The 25442-nt window shown below is 47.9% G+C and overlaps 1 protein-coding gene across 3 annotated transcripts in view; it reads right to left on the bottom strand.

The window, feature by feature from the left end:
• The window catches only part of LOC118378578 (ERC protein 2-like), a 613000-nt gene that overhangs the window by 512468 nt on the left and 75090 nt on the right, over positions 1-25442 (bottom strand). Inside the window, exons 4-7 of one of the 3 annotated variants that reach the window (XM_052481811.1) lie at positions 19174-19242; positions 17747-17791; positions 15748-15903; positions 7307-7474 (exon numbers count right to left, since the gene is read on the bottom strand). In XM_052481811.1, coding sequence (XP_052337771.1) covers positions 7307-7474; positions 15748-15903; positions 17747-17791; positions 19174-19242 — 438 coding nt within the window. The remainder of the gene's footprint in view (positions 1-7306; positions 7475-15747; positions 15904-17746; positions 17792-19173; positions 19243-25442) is intronic. The other 2 variants (XM_052481812.1, XM_052481813.1) reach the window with 2 other exon arrangements.

Below are 25442 nucleotides of genomic sequence, written 5' to 3'. Positions count from 1 at the left end.
TGCCGACTGCAGGAATGTCCACCAGAGCTGTGTGCGAAGGAGTATTTCTGTCAGTAACAAAGCCCTTTTGTGGGGAAAAACAAATTCTGATTGGCTGGCCAACCATGGCCAGTCATGTTAAATCCATAGATTAGAGCCTAATGAATTTCCTTGTATGAACTGTAATTTAGCAAAATCTTATAAACGCAACATCCAACAATTTATATTTTTACTCAGTATACAAAATAAAGTAAAGCTTTGATCAACCTGACTAGCTGTCCATAAACAGTCATCCACAGTAGCATATGATTTCCCCTGCAAGATCTTTCCCTCAGCAGTGAAACCGCACCAGAGGTTTGTGTGCGTGTGTTCATGCATACGTGCATGTGTGCTTACCGACCTCCTGACCACCTACAGTTTAAAGCCAACAACACACACCTGTTACATGGACATTAGGCACTATTGGAAATGTATCATGGGTGGGCCGTGTGTGTGTGTGTGTGTGTGTGTGTGTGTGTGTGTGTGTGTGTGTGTGTGTGTGTGTGTGTGTGTGTGTGTGTGTGTGTGTGTGTGTGTGTGTGTGTGTGTGTGTGTGTGTGTGTGTGTGTGTGTGAGAGAGAGAGAGTGATCTGGGAGGACTGCAAAGTTAATGATGTAGTATGTTGTGTGTTTGAGCGTGCAGTATGTGTTTTGGAGCATACAGTGTGTGTGTGTGTATTCTACCATTTGTGATGTGTGTTCAGCCTCACACATGTTTACGTCTCCCTCTGTGTAAACCATTAAATATCTCATCCCCACTCTGACCCCTATAACTCCTCTTTATGGTTTTTCCACATGGCCTATCCTGTACGCGGGGGCTTTACTTTGGACCGCACCATGTTTGTTCTGGGGGCCCTTACACTCCACAGCTAACACCACGTCCCAAACCACATTGACGGAACACAGGAACAGAGGACGGCCGGAGAACGGTCACAGCGGTCGAACTAGGTCAAATGAGTTCCAAACCCGTTCCAGGTGGTTCAAACCAGGTCAAATGAGTTCCGAACCCGTTCCAGGTGGTTCAAACCAGGTCAAATTAGTTCCAAACCCGTTCCAGGTGGTTCAAACTAGGTCAAATGAGTTCCAAACCCGTTCCAGGTGGTTCAAACTAGGTCAAATTAGTTCCGAACCCGTTCCAGGTGGTTCAAACCAGGTCAAATGAGTTCCAAACCCGTTCCAGGTGGTTCAAACCAGGTCAAATGAGTTCCGAACCCGTTCCAGGTGGTTCAAACTAGGTCAAATGAGTTCCGAACCCGTTCCAGGTGGTTCAAACTAGGTCAAATTAGTTCCGAACCCGTTCCAGGTGGTTCAAACTAGGTCAAATGAGTTCCAAACCCGTTCCAGGTGGTTCAAACTAGGTCAAATGAGTTCCAAACCCGTTCCAGGTGGTTCAAACTAGGTCAAATGAGTTCCAAACCCGTTCCAGGTGGTTCAAACAAGGTCATATCCGTTTAAAATGGTCAACAACATCGTAACAAATCACGAAACCCCAGTTCCAGTCCAGATCAGACCAGTTCAAACCAATTCTATTGGTCAGGGGTTAGGATATTTGATTTATTCCTGGCATTGGGTAAATCCTCACTTTTACAGCCATAGCAACAATTTACTTCCTGGTTCCTACCATATGAAGGATCTAACCTGCCTCAACATCCTCAGATGAGAGACAGACAGAGACAGACAGAGACAAAAAGAAAGAGAGAACGACAGAGAGCCAGAGACAGAGACAAAAAGATAGAGAGAGAGAGAGAAAGAGAGAGAGAGACAGAGAAAGAGAGAGAGAGACAGAGAAAGAGAGAGAGAGACAGAGAAAGAGAGAGAGACAGACAGACATAAAGAAAGCGAGAGAGAGACAGAGACAAAAAGAAAGAGAGACAGAGAAAGAGAGAGAGAGAGAGAGAGAGAGAGAGAGAGAGACAGACAGACAGACAGACAGACAGACAGACAGACAGACAGACAGACAGACAGACAGACAGACAGACAGACAGACAGACAGACAGACAGACAGACAGACAGACAGACAGACAGACAGACAGACAGACAGACAGACAGACAGACAGACAGACAAAGAAAGTGAGAGAGAGAGAGACAGAGACAAAAAGAAAGTGAGAGAGAGACCAGAATAGAGTGAGCCTACATGTTTCTGTGTTAGCATGGTTCAGACCACATCTCTTTTCACGACTCACTACCCATGCAGGCCATTCATCACACAGAGATCAGGAAACAACAACACAGACACACCCCTACTGGGGTTACTACCATGCACACACACGCATACACACACGCACACGCATGTGCACACACACAAACCTGGATAACGAACAATGTCAAACAAAAGTACTGCACAGCTGATGATTTTAGAGACAACTATGAAAGGTGGAAATCCAACTCTCATTGGATTTTAAAAGGGCACCATAAAACTGACGTGTATTTGGTTTGGGGTTGTGTGTGTGACATGGTTTAGCCCTGCCACATACTGAGACCTGGTGTGTTGTGACATGGTTTAGTCCTGCCACATACTGAGACCTGGTGTGTGTGAAATGGTTTAGGGTTGTGTGTGTGACATGGTTTGGGGTTGTGTGTTGTGACATGGTTTAGCCCTGCCACATACTGAGACCTGGTGTGTGTGACATGGTTTAGGGTTGTGTGTGTGACATGGTTTGGGGTTGTGTGTTGTGTGTGTGACATGGTTTGGGGTTGTGTGTGTGACATTGTTTAGCCCTGCCACATACTGAGTCCTGGTGTGTGTGACATGGTTTAGGGTTGTGTGTGTGACATGGTTTAGGGTTGTGTGTGTGATATGGTTTAGGGTTGTGTGTGTGACATGGTTGGGGTTGTGTGTGTGACATGGTTGGGGTTGTGTGTGTGACATGGTTTGGGGTTGTGTGTGTGACATGTTTAGGGTTGTGTGTGTGACATGGTTTAGCCCTGCCACATACTGAGACCCGGTGTTGTGACATATGGGTTGGGGTTGTGTGTGTGACATGGTTTGGGGTTGCCAGGGTTTATGAGTGCTCCACCACAAACACAGTCGCTGGCTCTGCCACATACTGAGACCCGGTGTTGTGACATGGTTTGAGTGGCGGGTGTTTTCCTGTTTCCCCCCCTGGCTGTGCCGGTGACCCGGTGTTGTGACATGGTTTGAGTGGCGGGTGTTTTCCTGTTTCCCCCCCTGGCTGTGCCGGTGACCTAGCGGACAAGTCGGCTCCTGCCGGCTCCTTTGTGGAGGCCAGTTGAACAGGTGGGACTCATTTTCACACTGTGATTTATCAACATGGTCGCAGCACGCGGCTCAGAGTGGGCCTACCCATAGCCCCCACTGCTGAACACAACAGAGCCACTGCTCTGCAGGCATCAGGGTCGGGATCAACTCTAGTTTTAGCCGGTTTACAAAGACCGTGTGGTAAAACGCTGCATTGACTCATTATTGTTGTACCTTTTCAAAGTAAAACTGTGATACTAACTCTTCAGCAAACAGTGGTACACCCCTCTCTGAATTCTCCAATACAGCTCTGCTACCTGCCACTCTCTCATATGCTAGTTAAATATGCAGGAGGGCCGTGTGACTGGTTACCTGATCTGCAGGTGCACTGTTTCAGCACTACACTGACCTCAGCAGGACAGATAACACACCTATTACAGGGTTACATTTCCACTGCACCCTCCACAATGCTGTGCATAAACACACACACAGACACACATATTTTTCCATTCCCACAGAGGAAAACCAGAAGATGGATTCAATCAACCCCATTTAGGAGCGGTCCTTAACTTTGACGGACTGATAAATGCACTTCCATTCTTCCATTCCATTCTATTATGTCTTCCTTGATTCTCTACTTCCCTCAAATCAACACTGCATCGTCTGTTCTCTCTAGCCATCTCTTCTTTTCCATACCAGGGTGGCTGCCTGTCTGTGGGTCTGTGGCCCTCCCTTTACCCCTCCTGCCCTGAGTGAGTCAGTATCATGACTGTCAGCCTCTATGGAACCTGGCTGTGAGGCATTGACCCACTCTGATAAAGCTGGAGGGCTTTGACCCACTCTGATAGAGCTGGAGGGCATTGATCCACTCTGATAGAGCTGGAGGGCTTTGACCCACTCTGATAGAGCTGGAGGGCATTGATCCACTCTGATAGAGCTGGAGGGCATTGATCCACTCTGATAGAGCTGGAGGGCTTTAATCTACTCTGATAGAGTTGGAGGGCTTTGACCCACTCTGATAGAGCTGGAGGGCATTGATCCACTCTGATAGAGCTGGAGGGCTTTAATCTACTCTGATAGAGCTGGAGGGCATTGATCCACTCTGATAGAGCTGGATGTCTTTGACCCACTCTGATAGAGCTGGAGGGCATTGATCCACTCTGATAGAGCTGGAGGGCATTGATCCACTCTGATAGAGCTGGAGGGCATTGATCCACTCTGATAGAGCTGGAGGGCATTGATCCACTCTGATAGAGCTGGAGGGCATTGATCCACTCTGATAGAGCTGGAGGGCTTTTTTTTTTTTTTTACCTTTATTTAACTAGGCAAGTCAGTTCAGAACAAATTCTTATTTTCAATGACGGCCTAGGAACAGTGGGTTAACTGCCTGTTCAGGGGCAGAACGACAGATTTGTACCTTGTCAGCTCGGAGGTTTGAACTTGCAACCTTCCGGTTACTAGTCCAACGCTCTAACCACTAGACTACCCTGCGGCTACCCTGCCGCTTTGATCCACTCTGATAGAGCTGGAGGGCTTTGATCCACTCTGGAGGGCTTTGATCCACTCTGATAGAGCTGGAGGGCTTTGATCCACTCTGATAGAGCTGGAGGGATTTGACCCACTCTGATAGAGCTGGAGGGCATTGATCCACTCTGATAGAGCTGGAGGGCTTTGATCCACTCTGATAGAGCTGGAGGGCTTTGATCCACTCTGATAGAGCTGGAGGGATTTGACCCACTCTGATAGAGCTGGAGGGCTTTGATCCACTCTGATAGAGCTGGGGGAATTGATCCACTCTGATAGAGCTGGAGGGCTTTGATCCACTCTGATAGAGCTGGAGGGCTTTGATCCACTCTGATAGAGCTGGGGGGAATTGATCCACTCTGATAGAGCTGGAGGGCTTTGATCCACTCTGATAGAGCTGGAGGGCTTTGATCCACTCTGATAGAGCTGGGGGGCAAGATAAACTCATGGCCACGTGGACAGAGAAGGATATAGAGATGGGGTTAACTGACTGACAGTGTGTGTGGTGCGTGAGATCAGGGCTGACAGATCCCATTATGGCCATCCATATCCCAGCAGCCTCTCATGTTAGAGTGAAGTGTCAAATGCATTACATCCAATTATATATTGACCCTCTGTCTAACACACAATCACACCCACCCACTGATAGTAAATTATTTTAAAGATCCCCACCAGAGGGCAATGCCTCCCCTATTTCAATGTTAATTCCTGTCCTAGAGCGTAAATTATCGTTTAGGTTCCACCTCAGAATAATGACGCAGGCTACCTGAACTGGATGTGGGAACATTGTGCTGATTTCCATATGGGGTGGACCAATAACAACAAGTAGGGCACTGACAGCAGTCAGTGTAGCTAGCATGCTAAACTTATCTAGCTAGCTAATGTTATCTGTTGTTGTGACACCATATTCAAAAGATTAGCCAACTGGCTAGGTTATGGCTGGTTCTGGAGCTGGAATTGTCATAAGCATTTAGTGGTAAAGTAAAGTAAAGAATCAGATGAAGCTTTGGTAATATGTGTAGCGTAACTATTGAACATGATGGACTAGAGAAACGGTTGTCTACATTGTAATGGACACGGTGCAACTTTGGTAGGCTGTTGGCAAGCTATTCGGCAGCGCTCCAGCAATGCCAAGTCAGCCCCATGCTCATGCCATGGTTCTCACAGCTTGGGGAAGTAATGACTTTTCTTATGATGAACACTGCAAATGGTATGTAACAACACCACATCAGACACGAAACAGCAATACAAATGTAACAACAGCACAACAAAATAAATAAACGTGGAAGTTTCTTTTGCGGGTGCTTTTTTTAAACATTCATCTTGGGGCCACGGGGGGAGCAGGGTTCTAAAATGCAATATTCCACGCAATTTTACTATTTATAAATATTTTTTTTAAATTGCATGTGATATTGAATTTTGGAGCCCCACTCCCCCTGTCGCCCCAAGATGAATGGTTTTGGCCACGCTATTATATACAGACTAACTAAAAAATGAGAGAAAAGTATTCATCAGAAACTCTTTGCTGGTGTTTCTGATTAATAAACAATGCAATGCTGGCGGGTGGTAAGTTTAAAATAAAACCCAGCCCTGAAGAAATGTAGACTGAAAATGATTAGCATGTCATCTCATAGGGAAAAACAATGCATTGACACGGATTACCCACTTCATACTTTGACTAACATTATGACTTATTGACTTAAATCGTTGTGCAACATCATGGGTGAGCTATGGGCATCGTCTTTCAGCTCCAGCTCTTGTGGGCGTTTAAGTATGATGTATTCAGCTCACCCCTACGCCAAAATTCCTTGCACATGTATAGACTATTAGCCCTAATTTCGGCCCAAATTGCTTCCTGTAATGAAGAGTGGACATCGTTAGTGAGCCGCTCTCCGCTGCCGCGCACAAAGACATCTAAAGTATCGCTTCCAACTCCACAGAAGTTTGGAGAAAAATGCTAACCTTCCCCCTCCTCACCCCCCATTTTATAAAATCATTAGACCCACAGACTTCAAAGACAGAGAGATGAAAACACTGCCAGTCTCCCTCAGCCTCCCTCAGTTTCTCTCCTGCCAAGTCGCTCAAGATTTACTTAGAAATTGGACGTTGGTCCATGTCCCGAGGACATCCAGAAATGCCTTTAAAACCCACCACTAGGGGCAACAGTGAGCGCTATTACCATTGAATAGGCTTGGGTTTTGCTATGGTGTTGTGGCCCAGTACCAGACACTTGTTTCATTTGTTGGGGTTTCAACCCTTAACTGGGGGAGGAGCCGCATGAAGAAGGAGGAGTGACAGTCGCAACTATGGGTGTCCAAATCACATCCACATTTTGACATTTGGAGCAACTTCGGAATTGAACGTTTGGAGAAACGTGGATAAACGTCAGAATCTGAGGTCAAATTGATCAACTCGTGAGCTTGTTGCTCTTTCTCCCAGACAGACCCAATGCACTAGGCCAGACAGACTACATGGAAGGCCCTGACTAGGTCAGATCTGCACAGGGCTCTCCCTAGCCTGCCAGCCTGCGTGTGTGTGTGTGCGCAGTATTTTAAACACTCTCACCTCGGTCTGCAGTGTGGTAGAGCGTTGCTCCTTGGCGCTGAGTGATTCTTTGAGCACCTCTATGTGCTGTTTGCAGTCTGAGTTCTGGTTGGTCAGAGCATCCAGTTTGGTCTGTAGGGCCTGCATCTCTGATTCCTTCTTATTCAGCTCCTGCTTCTGCTGGTCTACCTGTCAGTCACAACACACACACGTTAAACATAATAAAATTCCTTAGCAATTCTAAATGGGGCAAAACCGAAAGCTCCTCAAAGACCTATTACGCACAACTCAAACCCAGAACACATCAGACCAACACATAGAACACTTCAGACCAACACATAGAACACATCAGACCAACACATAGAACACTTCAGACCAACACATAGAACACTTCAGACCAACACATAGAACACTTCAGACCAACACATAGAACACTTCAGACCAACACATAGAACACTTCAGACCAACACATAGAACACTTCAGACCAACACATAGAACACTTCAGACCAACACATAGAACACTTCAAACCAACACATAGAACACATCAGACCAACACATAGAACACTTCAGACCAACACATAGAACACTTCAGACCAACACATAGAACACTTCAGACCAACACATAGAACACTTCAGACCAACACATAGTACACTTCAGACCAACACATAGAACACTTCAAACCAACACATAGAGCACATCAGACCAACACATAGAACACTTCAGACCAACACATAGAACACATCAAACCAACACATAGAACACATCAAACCAACACATCAGACCAACACATAGAACACTTCAGACCAACACATAGAACACTTCAGACCAACACATAGAACACTTCAGACCAACACATAGAACACTTCAGACCAACACATAGAACACATCAAACCAACACATAGAACACTTCAGACCAACACATAGAACACACACCTTCAGAGGACTGACAGGGGATATATGGAGAATCATGCTGATACAACATGCAGCTCAGGTTTGGTTGAGAGGTCAAATGTTTGTATTTTCTGCTCCAGAGAAAATATAGAATATCTTAGGTCAAAGTTTGGTAATTCTTCTCGCACTGTCAAATTGTGGATGTGACACATATCCTCCAACCTCCACAATCACCTTGGAGACGTTGTTGAGTACATATATACAACGTGGTGGGTAAACGTGGACGCACACACTATCCAATACACACAGAGGGCCAAAAATGATTCATCCTCTAGAAGACTAGAGATGTTTCTCTTTCCAAGACACACTCATGGAAACAACAGTCCAAACACCCAAACTGGGACAAGGAAAAACACTCATAGGGGGAGAAAAATAGTTCTGAGAAGTTGTATTGCACACAAATATCTGCAAGATTACTGATCGTTTTTGAAATTGTGTAATTGAAGGGAAAGAGCTGAAAGAACAGCACAGAATAACCACTAAGGAAATCAAATGGACCAGTTCGTATTTTGTCCCCCCTCTGTGTTTTTTCTGTGAGTGGGCTAGCTATGCGCACAAAGATTGTCATCTTCACTCCAGTGCCAAAAATGTGAGAGGTTGATCTCTGAGGGAGATTTGTTAATTGTGGTGCTCGGCGGGGAGCATGTCATGACTTTAGAATTCTGAGAGGGATAGAGAAAGCTGGGCCAACCACAGACGGGGATAGAGATGGAGAGGGAGAGATAGATGGAGAGAGAGAGAGAGAGAGAGAGAGAGAGAGAGAGAGAGAGAGAGAGAGAGAGAGAGAGAGAGAGAGAGAGAGGGATAGAGAAAGCTGGGCCAATCACTGACGGGGATAGAGATGGAGAGAGAGAGAGAGAGAGAGAGAGAGAGAGAGAGAGAGAGAGAGAGAGAGAGAGAGAGAGAGAGAGAGAGAGAGAGAGAGAGAGAGAGAGAGAGAGAGAGAGAGAGAGAGAGAGAGAGAGAGAGAGAGAGAGAGAAACAGGAAAAAAGAGAGAGAAGAGTAGAATGGGAGATATGAGAGAAGAGAGCTAGGTAAGACGGGAGAGTGGATGGGAAAGAAAGGGAGACAGAAAGCGGAGTGTGTAATGGGGATGGGGAGAAGAGTAAAGAGAGAAAAAGAAACGGGAGAGATATGAACGAGAGAAGGTAAAAGAGGGGTACTTCTGCTGAGTGGTCAGCTATCCAGGGCGGCTGGGAGAGGAGGAAGGTGGGGTGGGTGTCCAAGTGTGGTGGGGGGCCCCCGGCCCTGGAGGAGCCTAGGCCCACTGACACACGGCCTGATACCTACGGAGAAAAAACAACCACTAAGCTACACACCATCACTACCTTACACTGACCTAGCATCACTAAGCTACGCACCATCACTACCTTACACTGACCTAGCATCACTAAGCTACGCACCATCACTACCTTACACTGACCTAGCATCACTAAGCTACGCACCATCACTACCTTACACTGACCTAGCATCACTAACCTACGCACCATCACTACCTTACACTGACCTAGCATCACTAAGCTACGCACCATCACTACCTTACACTGACCTAGCATCACTAACCTACACGCCATCACTACCTTACACTGACCTAGCATCACTAAGCTACACACCATCACTACCTTACACTGACCTAGCATCACTAACCTACACACCATCACTACCTTACACTGACCTAGCATCACTAAGCTACATGCCATCACTACCTTACACTGGCCTAGCATCACTAAGCTACGCACCATCACTACCGTACACTGACCTAGCATCACTAAGCTACGCACCATCACTACCTTACACTGACCTAGCATCACTAAGCTACATGCCATCACTACCTTACACTGGCCTAGCATCACTAAGCTACGCACCATCACTAACTTACACTGACCTAGCATCACTAAGCTACGCACCATCACTACCTTACACTGGCCTAGCATCACTAAGCTACGCACCATCACTACCTTACACTGACCTAGCATCACTAAGCTTACACACCATCACTACCTTACCTAGCATAACTAAGCTACACACCATCACTACCTTACACTGACCTAGCATCACTAAGCTACGCACCATCACTACCTTACACTGACCTAGCATCACTAAGCTTACACACCATCACTACCTTACCTAGCATAACTAAGCTACACACCATCACTACCTTACACTGACCTAGCATCACTAACCTACACGCCATCACTACCTTACACTGGCCTAGCATCACTAAGCTACACACCATCACTACCTTACACTGACCTAGCATCACTAAGCTACTTTAGTGAAGCATCTTGCACTGCGATGCAGTGCCTTAGACCGCTGCGCCACTCGAGAGCCCAATTTGCCCCTTATTCTTTTCTAAATTATTCAAGCTCTGTCAAATTGGTTGTTGATAATTGCCAGACAACAATTTTCAGGTCATAGAATTTCAAGCATATTTAAGTAAAGACTGTAACTTAGAGCATTCACTGTCTTCTTGGTAAACAACTCCAGTGTAGATTTCACTGTCTTCTTGGTAAACAACTCCAGTGTAGATTTCACTGTCTTCTTGGTAAACAACTCCAGTGTAGATTTCACTGTCTTCTTGGTAAACAACTCCAGTGTAGATGATTGTCCTGCTGAAAGGTGAATTCATCGCCCAGTGTCTGGTGGAAAGCAGACAACCAGGTTTTCTAGGATTTTGCCTGTGCTTATTTCCATTCCGTTTCTTTTTTATCCTGAAAAACTCCCCAGTCTTTAACAATTACAAGCATACCCATAACATCATGCAGCCACCACCATGAATACAAATATAGAGTGTGGTACTCAATAATGTCTTGTATTGGATTTGCCCCAAACCTAACACTTTGCATTCAGGAAAAAAAGTAAATTGTTTTGCCACATTTTTGGCAGTATTACTTTAGTGCCTTGTTGCAAACAGGATGCATGTTTTGGAATAGTTTCTATTCAGTACAGGTTTCCTTAGTTTCACTCTGTCAATTATGTTAGTATTGTGGAGTAACTACAATGTTGTTGATCCATCCACAGCCATTAAACTCTAACTGTTTTAAAATCACCAAAATCCCTGAGCAGTTTCATTCCTCTCTGGCAACTGTAAGGAAGGACGCCTACACTCTATCTTTGTAGTGACTAGGTGTATTGATACACAATCCATAGTGTAATTAATAACTTCAGCATGCTCAAAACGATGTTCAATGTCTGCTTTTTTATCCATCTACCAACAGATGCCCTTCTTTGCGAGGCATTTGAAAACATCCTTAGCCTTTGTGGTTGAATCTGTGTTTGAGGGACATTAGAGATAATTTTATGTTTGGGGTACAGAGATGATGTAGTCATTCAAAGATCAAGTTCGAAAGTATTATTGTACACAGAGTCCATGCAACTTATTATGTGACCTGTCAAGTAAATGTTTACTCCTGGACTTATTTAGGTTTGCCAGGACAAAGGGGTTGACTACTTATTGAATCAAGACATTTCAGGGCTTCATTTGTAATTAATTTCGAATACTTAAAAAAATACATAATTCCACTTTGACATTATGGGGTATTGTGTGTAGGTCAGTGACACAACATCTCAATTGAATCCATTTTTAATTCAGGCTGTAACACAACAAAAACATGGAAAAAGTCAAGGGCTGTGAGTACTTTCTGAAGGCACTGTACACAGGATAGTATACTACTAGGTCAGGCCTGGTGGGGGCTTTGACCCAGATAAACAGCCCAGTGAGGAGCAGAGGAAACCAAAGACCCAGAGAGGCTGTCCTGTCCCTTCATCAGAGCAGCCTGTCCTCCTCTTATCAATGTCCCCCTATTTGATTCCTCCTCAGCTCACCACCAACCTCCCACGCGCTGAAAGACCATGTCCCAGGGAGATACTGTAGATGAGGGATACATGTGATAAATATGTCTGTGTGTGTGTGTGTGTGTGTGTGTGTGTGTGTGTGTGTGTGTGTGTGTGTGTGTGTGTGTGTGTGTGTGTGTGTGTGTGTGTGTGTGTGTGTGTGTGTGTGTGTGTGTGTGTGTGTGTGTGTGTGTGTGTGTGTGTGTGTGTGTGTGTGTGTGTGTGTGTGTGTGTGTGTGTGTGTGTGTGTGTGTGTGTGTGTGTGTGTGTGTGTGTGTGTGTGTGTGTGTGTGTGTGTGTGTGTGTGTGTGTGTGTGTGTGTGTGTGTGTGTGTGTGTGTGTGTGTGTGTGTGTGTGTGTGTGTGTGTGTGTGTGTGTGTGTGTGTGTGTGTGTGTGTGTGTGTGTGTGTGTGTGTGTGTGTGTGTGTGTGTGTGTGTGTGTGTGTGTGTGTGTGTGTGTGTGTGTGTGTGTGTGTGTGTGTGTGTAGAAAGACGAGGCGTCTGACACCAAACTCCAACCGTCAGTATGATGTATATCATTCCAGGTCAGTCTTCATGAGGAGAGAGCTCCTTCCTCTGCTGTTGTTAGCTCATAGCCGTCTGTCAAAGCCCCATTCATAAAAACATCCCTTTATGATTGCATCAGAAACTTCCCCAATGCACTGTCAAATGGGGCTACAAAGACCCCCATTAACAAATCAAACAAACATTTTCAGATGAAACGCAACTCATCGACCCCGGGCCATCACAGACACTCGCACAGAGCTCTGAAACCCAACTCTGATGTTATTAAACCACTAGCCTTTCATATACCTCCATTCATCACCACATAAAGCAATTAGAGCGGACGTTCCCATTCAAAGAAATGCTTTATGTTGATACACCGGTGGAATATTGGATGTACCATTTAGAGTACAGTATTATTATTGATGCTTGGAGTTTATTGGACAGCGTGTGTGAGTGTGTATGTATGAATAAACCATTAGAGAGTGCTTGCACCAGAGAAATTGGACCTTGCTCTTATAAAACTGCAGCTTCCTGTCTGACAAAGGAAGTAGTGCAAATGGACACCATCGCCTGTAAACCGATATGGCTTGTGTTTTCCATGGAGAGCTGGAGGAGAAGCAAAAGCTGAAGCCGAAAAGCTGTGCCATGGCGGCGACAAGAAGTGAAGACAACAGTTGTTGATATAGTTGGTTCAGTCGAGATCTTTCCAAAGTGAGTGACGGCTCTTCTGGGTCTCGGCTGAAAAGCCAGAAAGTTTTGACAAGAGACAGTAGAAACACAAAGGTTTCGCTCAGACAACAGTAGAGGCAGAGTACAGGTGATGTGATACCTTGCAGTACACATACAGTAGAAGTCAGAAGTTTACATACACCTTAACCAAATACATTTAAACTCAGTTTTTCACAATTCCTGACAATTAATCCAAGTAAAAATTCCATGTCTTAGGTCAGTTAGGATCACCACTTTATTTTAAGAATGTTAAATGTCAGAATAAAAGTAAAGAGAATGATTTATTTAATCTTTTATTTCTTTCATCACATTCCCAGTGTGTCAGAAGTTTACATAAACTCAATTAGTATTTGGTAGCATTGCCTTTAAATAGTTTAACTTGGGTCAAACGTTTTGAGTAGCCTTCCACAAGCTTCCCACAATAAGTTGGGTGAATTTTGGCCCATTCCTCCTGACAGAGCTGGTGTAACTGAGTCAGGATTGTAGGCCTCCTTGCTAGCACACACCTTTTCAATTCTGCCCACAAATTTTCTACAGAATTGAGGTCAGGGCTTTGTGATGGCCACTCCAATATCTTGATTTTGTTGTCCTTAACCCATTTTGCCACATCTTTGGAAGTATGCTTGGGGTCATTGTCCCTTTGGAAGACCCATTTGCGACCAAGCTTTAACTTTCTGAATGATGTCTTGAGATGTTGCTTCAATATATCCACATAATGTTCCATCCTCATGATGCCATCTATTTTGTGTAGTGCACCAGTCCCTCCTGCAGCAAAGCACCCCCACATCATGATGCTGCCACCCCCACATCATGATGTTGCCACCCCGCTTCACGTTTGGGATGGTGTTCTTCGGGCTTGTAAGCCTCACCCTTTTTTGCACTTTTCGCACCAAAGTACGTTCATCTCTAGGAGACAGAGCGTGACTCCTTCCTGAGAGGTATGACGGCTGTGTGGTCCCATGGTGTTTATACTCGCGTACTATTGTTTGTACAGATGAACGTGGTACCTTCAGGTGTTTGGAAATTGCTCCCAAGGATGAACCAGACTTGTGGAGATCTACAATTTTTTTCTGAGGTCTTTGGCTGATTTCTTTTGATTTTCCCATGATATCAAATCAAATCAAATGTATTTATATAGCCCTTCGTACATCAGCTGATATCTCAAAGTGCTGTACAGAAACCCAGCCTAAAACCCCAAATAGCAAGCAATGCAGGTGTAGAAGCACGTTGGCTAGGAAAAACTCCCTAGAAATGCCAAAACCTAGGAAGAAACCTAGAGAGGAACCAGGCTATGTGGGGTGGCCAGTCCTCTTCTGGCTGTGCCGGGTGGAGATTATAACAGAACATGGCCAAGATGTTCAAATGTTCATGAATGACCAGCATGGTCGAATAATAATAAGGCAGAACAGTTGAAACTGGAGCAGCAGCACAGTCAGGTGGACTGGGGACAGCAAGGAGTCATCATGTCAGGTAGTCCTGGGGCACGGTCCTAGGGCTCAGGTCCTCCGAGAGAGAGAAAGAAAGAGAGAATTAGAGAGAGCATATGTGGGGTGGCCAGTCCTCTTCTGGCTGTGCCGGGTGGAGATTATAACAGAACATGGCCAAGATGTTCAAATGTTCATAAATGACCAGCATGGTCGAATAATAGTAAGGCAGAACAGTTGAAACTGGAGCAGCAGCATGGCCAGGTGGACTGGGGACAGCAAGGAGTCATCATGTCAGGTAGTCCTGGGGCATGGTCCTAGGGCTCAGGTCAGTTGAAACTGGAGCAGCAGCATTGCCACGTGGACTGGGGACAGCAAGGAGTCATCATGTCAGGTAGTCCTGGGGCATGGTCCTAGGGCTCAGGTCCTCCGAGAGAGAGATATCAAGCAGGTACACCTCCAATTGACTCAAATGATGCCAATTACCCTATCAGAAGCTTCTAAAGCCATGACATCATTTTCTGGAATTGTCCAAGCTATTTAAGGGCAATCAACTTAGTGTAAACTTCTGACGCACTGGAATTGTGATACAGTGAATTATAAGTGAAATAATCTGTCTGTAAACAATTGTTAGAAAAATGATTTGTGTCTTGCACAAAGTAGATGTCCTAACCGACTTGCCAAATGTGGTTGAAAAACGAGTTCCAATGACTTCAACCTAAGTGTATGTAAACTTCCACCTTCAACTGTATGGTTAAGACATGCAGTGGATGGGACTGGAGATGAGATGTTCTACCTTGGTCTTCATGAAGCTGAAGGAGACACATACAGTAGAGACATGGTCGTGACATGCAGAGGCCAGTAAATGAGAAAACATAGACACATGCGCAGTTAACAGTGCTGTTGACATGATACTTGGCTTCTTCACAACCATGCAGAAGTGACATACACAACCATAGCAACATGCGGAGATGTCAAGCAGAGTGACTCAACACCAGTGAGTATCTCGCTACCTGTTTCTTCATGAACTTGGAGTGGCTTTTGTAGACCTCCATGTGTTTGAGTTCATCCAGGCGTTCGCCAGGGTGGAGCAGCCCGCTGGTCTTCATCAACTGGACCTCATCCTCCAGGTCTCGGATGTTCCTCTCCAGAGATGATATCTTAGTGTCCTACAGTACATACAGCAGCCAAGAGGGGGAGACACCCACGTCAGCCACAGACATGATGGTTTGTAAAAGGTGTGAGTAGAAAAGAGGTAGTCGAGAGAGCAAGGGTCGACACAGTCTGCCTCTCAAAATTGATGTTTAATAAAGGGTTGATCACAAAAATGATAAACAGAAAAGAGAACAAGAGACAGGAGTGCAGGCAGACATGACCCCGTGCCCAGAGACACACAGAGAGCTAAATGGGACAGTGTGAGTGAGATAGATACCAATCTATATTATTAGCTGAAAAGACAGATGTGTTATAGAGCTAGACTGACACACAGACAAAAGCAGATCCCTGTCCTAGCTAGAACATACAACTGAACCAGTGACTGGCCTGAATAGGAATGGGTGGATAAAGGCCAGAGTTCTGTATAGCGACAAAGCAGGTTGTATTTGTTCCGGCGTGCACAGTATCTATGAGGGAACGGGAAAGGTCCTGAGCTTGTTGAGCTCCATAAGATCAGACACACGTTAAATGGTAAACCTTGGAGAAGACGAGAAAGTAATGGAATAAATGGAAGCAGATTGTATGATGGCATCGGTAGAAACCTCAGTCTGCATTCAACCATCTGACCTCCATTACTACAACTCTACTGACATCCTCCACAGACGCCCCAACATACACTATGGTATACTGCATACACACACACACACGATTTTACATCCTGCATGCCTACACCCAATTCACAAACCTATGCTCACACACACATCCACCCCACACACACACACCCCTTGCCTCAAGCTAGTCTTTGTGTTACAGTCTGTGTGTTACAGTAGCTATATGAATACACATGCAGAGAAAGACACACAAAGCAGACGAATCCAGAGCAGCAACACAGCAGCAGCAACGTGCATCATATCATGTGTTCCTCTCAAATCTGACAAAACACACCATGTACAGAAGCCACACAGAGATTACACACCAACAAACCAAGGAAGTGAAAATAACCTATACAGAAAATAGTGGGTCATATCTCAACACAAAGAAAGTTCCAGTTTTGGCAAAACGCGATTATAAAGGCCATTTCCAACACATTAATTATGATTTCTACCCCATGTTCAGTTCATTTTGGGATGCAGAATATCATCATGTTTCACTCCAACTGTCTGGGGTTAGAAACCAACGTGCAGGAAGAGAATAGGGACAGACAGACAGGTACAAATCACAGCCTGCAGTAGAGACAATACACATTGAGGATTGATAAAGACTGTATTACACACTGTAGAGACAATACACATTGAGGATTGATAAAGACTGTATTACACACTGTAGAGATGTGTCATGTATTGATGTTAGATAAAGACTGTATTACACACTGTAGAGGTGTGTCATGTATTGAGGATTGATAAAGACTGTATTACACACTGTAGAGGTGTGTCATGTATTGAGGATTGATAAAGACTGTATTACACACTGTAGAGGTGTGTCATGTATTGAGGATTGATAAAGACTGTATTACACACTGTAGAGGTGTGTCATGTATTGAAGATTGATAAAGACTGTATTACACACTGTAGAGGTGTGTCATGTATTGAGGATTGATAAAGACTGTATTACACACTGTAGAGGTGTGTCATGTATTGAGGATTGATAAAGACTGTATTACACACTGTAGAGGTGTGTCATGTATTGAGGATTGATAAAGACTGTATTACACACTGTAGAGGTGTGTCATGTATTGAGGATTCATAAAGACTGTATTACACACTGTAGAGGTGTGTCATGTATTGAGGATTGCCATGGGAGGAACATTGAGAAGATTAGACGAGGGATGAGGAACAACCACTGTTACTACTACTGTACCTGCCAGATAACATCAGGATCAAAACAGAAAGGGGGTGCTGTGGTCTGAAATCACACAACACAAATACACACGTCTCAGACCCTCATTACAACACAACACACGTCTCAGCACCAACAACATAACACACACATTGCCACAAACAACAAAATAAAACACTAATTACAACATTGCACACATTTTATTCACTCAAAAGTCACAACACTTGCTCGCATGACTAAAACACAGAACCTTACACACAGAACCTTACACACAGAACATAATACACAGGACCTTACACACAGAACCTTACACACAGAACTTTACACACAGAACCTTACACACAGAACATAACACACAGAACATAACACACAGAACATAATACACAGAACCTTACACACAGAACATAACACACAGAACATTACACACAGAACATAATACACAGAACATAACACACAGAACCTTACACACAGAACTTTACACACAGAACCTTACACACAGAACATAACACACAGAACATAACACACAGAACATAACAAACATAACCTTACACACAGAACCTTACACACAGAACCTTACACACAGAACATAACACACAGAACCTTACACACAGAACCTTACACACAGAACATAACACACAGAACCTTACACACACTCTGTGTACCAACCTCTAACCATCACCATAGAAAACATCTCTAATCTGACTGGTTCTTCTGCTTATATCAATGTTTATTTGATTGTTTCCCTCTACTATTCCCTCAGCAATGAAGAACTAAAGCCACTTCCTCCTCCTAAAATGTGCGATCTTTAAATGGGAGGACAAATGGTAAAATGTGTGAAAAATAACTGTGGTTTAGCAATAAACCACACTTGGTAGAGGCATGTGCTGAATTAACACAAAGTGTGTGTGTGTGTGTGTGTGTGTGTGTGTGTGTGTGTGTGTGTGTGTGTGTGTGTGTGTGTGTGTGTGTGTGTGTGTGTGTGTGTGTGTGTGTGTGTGTGTGTGTGTGTGTGTGTGTGTGTGTGTGTGTGTGTGTGTGTGTGTGTGTGTGTGTGTGTGCTTGCATGTGGAGTCAACTGCATTTTTCACAGCTCCTACTGACTTCAAAGGCCTGAGATGAGAGTGAAAGCTTCCATATGTGACATTTGAAACAAATTGAATAAGTGCTCTACTCTGGATGGGCCAATATGTCTTTCCCTGGACACGGACCCATATAGAACCTAGTCAACACACAATCACTCTTAAACTGGTGTGTGTGTGTGTGTTGTAACAAGGTGTATGCTCGTTTGTAATGTGATCTTTCCTGAATTCAATGAGATAATCAACTGTGCTCACCTTACAGGCTATCAATATTTCACTCTGTTTCACTATGAAACTGATACCAGATCATTAGATGAACTACTGTTGCCGTCTGACTTAAATGTGGGCCTATCAACAAGTAAGACTTACCTTCATATCAATGACAGTCTGCAGGGCCTTAGTCTTGGTGGGGTCCTGCTGGCTCCTCCTGTGCAGCTCCTGAGGAGGAACCCGGTAGAAGTAAGCTTGACGACTCATCATCTTACCACATACACCACTGGCAGAGTATATCTGTCTCGGTCTGTCCATTCTTTCTCCTCTCATTCTATGTCTCACACCTTCTCTCCATTTTTCTCTTCATCTGTTATTTCTGTGATAATCTCTCACTCGTCAGTAAGCTTCCTCTCTATCAAGTGCTCTTGTTCGCTCCTTCTCTCCCTGTCCTCCTCCTCCTCTTCGCTCCTTCTCTCCCTGTCCTCCTCTTTGCTCCTTCTCTCCCTGTCCTCCTGCTCCTCTTCGCTCCTTCTCTCCTTGTCCTCCTCCTCTTCTTTCAGTCTGTCTCCCTCCTCTTCTCTCAGTCTTTCTCCCTAGTTAGTTTAGGAAGAGAAGATTGCTGAAGGTGCTATTGCTAACAGAGCTAAAAGTAGGAGACGCTACAGGTGTATCTCTCTCGCTTGTCTCTCGGTTTCTCAATCTCTTTGTGTTTTGTTTCTCTCTCGCTCCCTCCCGCTCTCCTCTGTCTTTCTCTAACATGCTAAAGCATTCGCTTAGCAACACTTTCAGCGAGCACATGCGCAATCTGCAAGCTTCTGCTATCAATAATTAATGGAAACACAGACACACCAGTTAAACTCACAGTATTTCTTTTCACGTTGAACAGGGAGTAAGGGACAGATGAAGATCCATTAAAATAAATGTCACTCAAACAAGCATGGGCACGGTTCATATATCTCTGTAATGTTCTTGTTCACAAGGATAGCGCCGAGTTCAGACAGGTACACACACACACAACACTCACTCACACAAAGATATGCAATTTTAGCACTACTCTTAGACCACAGTAGCACTACTGAAGTCACTACTAAAGTCACGACTGATGTCTATTGAATCAGTGTACAACAGGTAGTAGCATCACATTAAAGTGAAGAACCTCAGAAGGCCTGGAAGAGGCAGGACACCACATTGTCCCAACAAGACAGAGGTCAAGACAAAACACAGACACACAAAGATGGAAAGACAGATGCATTCGAATACAAAAATACATACAAGGTACATAGCGGGGACAACTAGTGTTAGAGAGGGTGTCCAGAGAACAGAGGCAGTTCCAGGTGGTAGAAGACAGAAAAAGAAAAGTCAGGAAGAGTTGAGCTCAATGAAGACCCCTCACCAGACCAGACCCCTCACCAGACCAGACCAGACCCCTCACCAGACCCCTCACCAGACCCCTCACCAGACCAGACCACTCACCAGACCGCTCACCAGACCACTCACCAGACCAGACCCCTCACCAGACCAGACCAGACCCCTCACCAGACCCCTCACCAGACCAGACCCCTCACCAGACCAGACCAGACCCCTCACCAGACCCCTCACCAGACCCCTCACCAGACCAGACCACTCACCAGACCGCACACCAGACCACTCACCAGACCAGACCCCTCACCAGACCAGACCAGACCCCTCACCAGACCAAACCAGACCACTAACCAGACCAGATCAATCAACAGACCACTCACCAGACCACTCAACAGACCAGACCCCTCACCAGACCCCTCACCAGACCCCTCACCAGACCAGACCACTCACCAGACCGCACACCAGACCACTCACCAGACCAGACCCCTCACCAGACCAGACCAGACCCCTCACCAGACCAAACCAGACCACTAACCAGACCAGATCACTCACCAGATCACTCACCAAACCACTCACCAGACCCCTCACCAGACCAGACACCTCACCAGACCCCTCACAAAACCCCTCACCAGACCAGACAAGACCCCTCACCGGACCACTCACCAGACCAGACCCCTCACCAGACCCCTCAGCAGACCACTCACCAGACCAGACACCTAACCAGACCCCTTACCAGACCAGACCCCTTACCAGACCAGACCACTCACCAGACCACTCACCAGACCAGACCCCTCACCAGACAACTCACCAGACCAGACCCTCACCAGACCAGACCAGACCACTCACCAGACCAGACCCCTCACCAGACTACTCACCAGACCACTCACCAGACCCCTCACCAGACCACTCACCAGACCAGACCATTCACCAGACCAGACCCCTCACCAGACCAGAGAATTCACCAGACCAGACCAGACCACTCACCAGACCAGACCCGACCCCTCACCAGACCCCTCACCAGACCACTCACCAGACCAGACTATTAACCAGACCCCTCACCAGACCACTCACGAGACCACTCACCAGATGACTCACAAGACCCCTCACCAGATCAGACCACTCACCAGACCAGACCACTCACCAGAACACTCAGCAGACCAGACCATGCCAGACTCCTCACCAGACCAGACCAATCATCAGAAAACTCACCAAACCAGACCCCTCACCGGACCACTCACCAGACCAGACCAGACCCCTCACCAGACCAGACCCCTCATCAGACCACTCACCAGACCAGACCAGACCCCTCACCAGACCAGACCCCTCATCAGACCACTCACCAGACCAGACCAGACCACTCACCAGACCACTCACAAGACCAGACCAGACCAGACCCCTCACCAGACCACTCACCAGACCAGACCACTCACCAGACCCCTCACCAGACCAGACCAGACCAGACGCCTCACAAGACCACTCACCAGACCAGACCAGACCCCTCACCAGACCACTCACCAGACCAGACCCCTCACCAGACCACTCACCAGACCAGACCCCTCACCAGACCAGACCACTCACCAGACCAGACCCCTCACCAGACAACTCACCAGACCAGAGCCCTCACCAGACCACTAACCAGACCAGATCAATCAACAGACCACTCACCAGACCCCTCACCAGACCAGACACCTCACCAGACCCCTCACCAGATCACTCACCAAACCACTCACCAGACCCCTCACCAGACCAGACACCTCACCAGACCCCTCACCAGACCCCTCACAAAACCCCTCACCACACCAGACCAGACCCCTCACCAGACCCCTCACCAGACCACTCACCAGACCAGACCACTCACCAGACCACACCAGACCAGACCAGACACCTCACCAGAACCCTCACCAGACCCCTCACAAAACCCCTCACCAGACCAAACCAGACCCCTCACCAGACCACTCACCAGACCAGACCAGACCACTCACCAGACACCTCACCAGACCAGACCCCTCATCAGACCCCTCACCAGACCACTCACCAGACCCCTCACCAGACCAGACCAGACCCCTCACCAGACCACTCCCCAGACCAGACCAGACCACTCACCAGACCCTCACCAGACCAGACCCCTCATCAGACCCCTCACCAGACCAGACCCCTCATCAGACCCCTCAGCAGACAAGACCCCTCACTAGACCAGACCAGACCCCTCACTAGACCAGACCAAACCCCTCACAAGACCAGACCAGACCCCTCACCAGACCAGACCAGACCCCTTACCAGACCAGACCAGACCCCTCACTAGACCAGACCAGACCCCTCACCAGACCAGACCAGACCCCTCACCAGACCAGACCAGACCCCTCACCAGACCAGACCAGACCCCTCACTAGACCAGACCAGACCCCTCACCAGACCAGACCAGACCCCTCACTAGACCAGACCAGACCCCTCACCAGACCAGACCCCTCACTAGACCAGACCAGACCCCTCACCAGACCAGACCAGACCCCTCACCAGACCAGACCAGACCCCTCACCAGACCAGACCAGACCCCTCACTAGACCAGACCAGACCCCTCACTAGACCAGACCAGACCCCTCACTAGACCAGACCAGACCCCTCACCAGACCAGACCCCTCACTAGACCAGACCAGACCCCTCACCAGACCAGACCAGACCCCTCACCAGACCAGACCAGACCCCTCACTAGACCAGACCAGACCCCTCACCAGACCAGACCAGACCTCTCACCAGACCAGACCCCCACCAGACCAGACCAGACCCCTCACCAGACCACTCACAAGACCAGACCAGACCAGACCCCTCACCAGACCACTCACCAGACCAGACCCCTCACCAGACCAGACCAGACCAGACGCCTCACAAGACCACTCACCAGACCAGACCCCTCACCAGACCACTCACCAGACCAGACCCCTCACCAGACCACTCACCAGACCAGACCCCTCACCAGACCAGACCACTCACCAGACCAGACCCCTCACCAGACCCCTCACCAGACAACTCACCAGACCAGAGCCCTCACCAGACCACTAACCAGACCAGATCAATCAACAGACCACTCACCAGACCCCTCACCAGACCCCTCAACAGACCACTCACCAGATCACTCACCAAACCACTCACCAGACCCCTCACCAGACCAGACACCTCACCAGACCCCTCACCAGACCCCTCACAAAACCCCTCACCAGACCAGACCAGACCCCTCACCAGACCCCTCACCAGACCACTCACCAGACCAGACCACTCACCAGACCACACCAGACCAGACCAGACACCTCACCAGAACCCTCACCAGACCCCTCACAAAACCCCTCACCAGACCAGACCAGACCCCTCACCAGACCACTCACCAGACCAGACCCCTCACCAGACCACTCCCCAGACCAGACCAGACCACTCACCAGACCCCTCACCAGACCAGACCCCTCATCAGACCCCTCACCAGACCAGACCCCTCACCAGACAAGACCCCTCACTAGACCAGACCAGACACCTCACTAGACCAGACCAAACCCCTCACAAGACCAGACCAGACCCCTCACCAGACCAGACCAGACCCCTCACTAGACCAGACCAGACCCCTCACTAGACCAGACCAGACCCCTCACCAGACCAGACCAGACCCCTCACTAGACCAGACCAGACCCCTCACTAGACCAGACCAGACCCCTCACTAGACCAGACCAGACCCCTCACCAGACCAGACCCCTCACTAGACCAGACCAGACCCCTCACCAGACCAGACCCCTCACTAGACCAGACCAGACCCCTCACCAGACTAGACCAGACCCCTCACCAGACCAGACCAGACCCCTCACTAGACCAGACCAGACCCCTCACTAGACCAGACCAGACCTCTCACCAGACCAGACCCCTCACTAGACCAGACCAGACCTCTCACCAGACCAGACCCCTCACTAGACCAGACCAGACCTCTCACCAGACCAGACCCCCACCAGACCAGACCAGACCCCTCACCAGACCAGACCCCCACCAGACCAGACCAGACCCCTCACCAGACCAGACCCCTCACTAGACCAGACCAGACCTCTCACCAGACCAGACCCCCACCAGACCAGACCAGACCCCTCACCAGACCAGACCCCCACCAGACCAGACCAGACCCCTCACCAGACCAGACCCCTCACTAGACCAGACCAGACCCCTCACCAGACCAGACCCCCACCAGACCAGACCAGACCCCTCACCAGACCAGACCCCCACCAGACCAGACCAGACCCCCACCAGACCAGACCAGACCCCACCAGACCAGACCAGACCCCCACCAGACCAGACCAGACCAGACCCCTCACCAGACCAGACCCCTCACCAGACCAGACCAGACCCCTCACCAGACCAGACCCCTCACTAGACCAGACCAGACCCCTCACCAGACCAGACCAGACCCCTCACCAGACCAGACCCCTCACTAGACCAGACCAGACCTCTCACCAGACCAGACCCCCACCAGACCAGACCAGACCCCTCACCAGACCAGACCCCCACTAGACCAGACCAGACCCCTCACCAGACCAGACCCCTCACCAGACCAGACCCCCACCAGACCAGACCAGACCCCTCACCAGACCAGACCCCCACCAGACCAGACCAGACCAGACCCCTCACCAGACCAGACCCCCACCAGACCAGACCAGACCAGACCCCTCACCAGACCAGACCCCTCACCAGACCAGACCCCCACCAGACCAGACCAGACCAGACCCCTCACCAGACCAGACCCCCACCAGACCAGACCAGACCCCTCACCAGACCAGACCCCTCACCAGACCAGACCCCCACCAGACCAGACCCCCACCAGACCAGACCAGACCCCTCACCAGACCAGACCCCCACCAGACCAGACCAGACCAGACCCCTCACCAGACCAGACCCCCACCAGACCAGACCAGACCAGACCCCTCACCAGACCAGACCCCCACCAGACCAGACCAGACCAGACCCCTCACCAGACCAGACCCCTCACCAGACCAGACCCCCACCAGACCAGACCCCTCACCAGACCAGACCCCCACCAG

The sequence above is a fragment of the Oncorhynchus keta genome, chromosome 27 (assembly GCF_023373465.1).
Source record: "Oncorhynchus keta strain PuntledgeMale-10-30-2019 chromosome 27, Oket_V2, whole genome shotgun sequence".
Lineage (NCBI taxonomy): Eukaryota > Metazoa > Chordata > Actinopteri > Salmoniformes > Salmonidae > Oncorhynchus > Oncorhynchus keta.
This window is presented reverse-complemented; position numbering and strand designations above follow the sequence as displayed.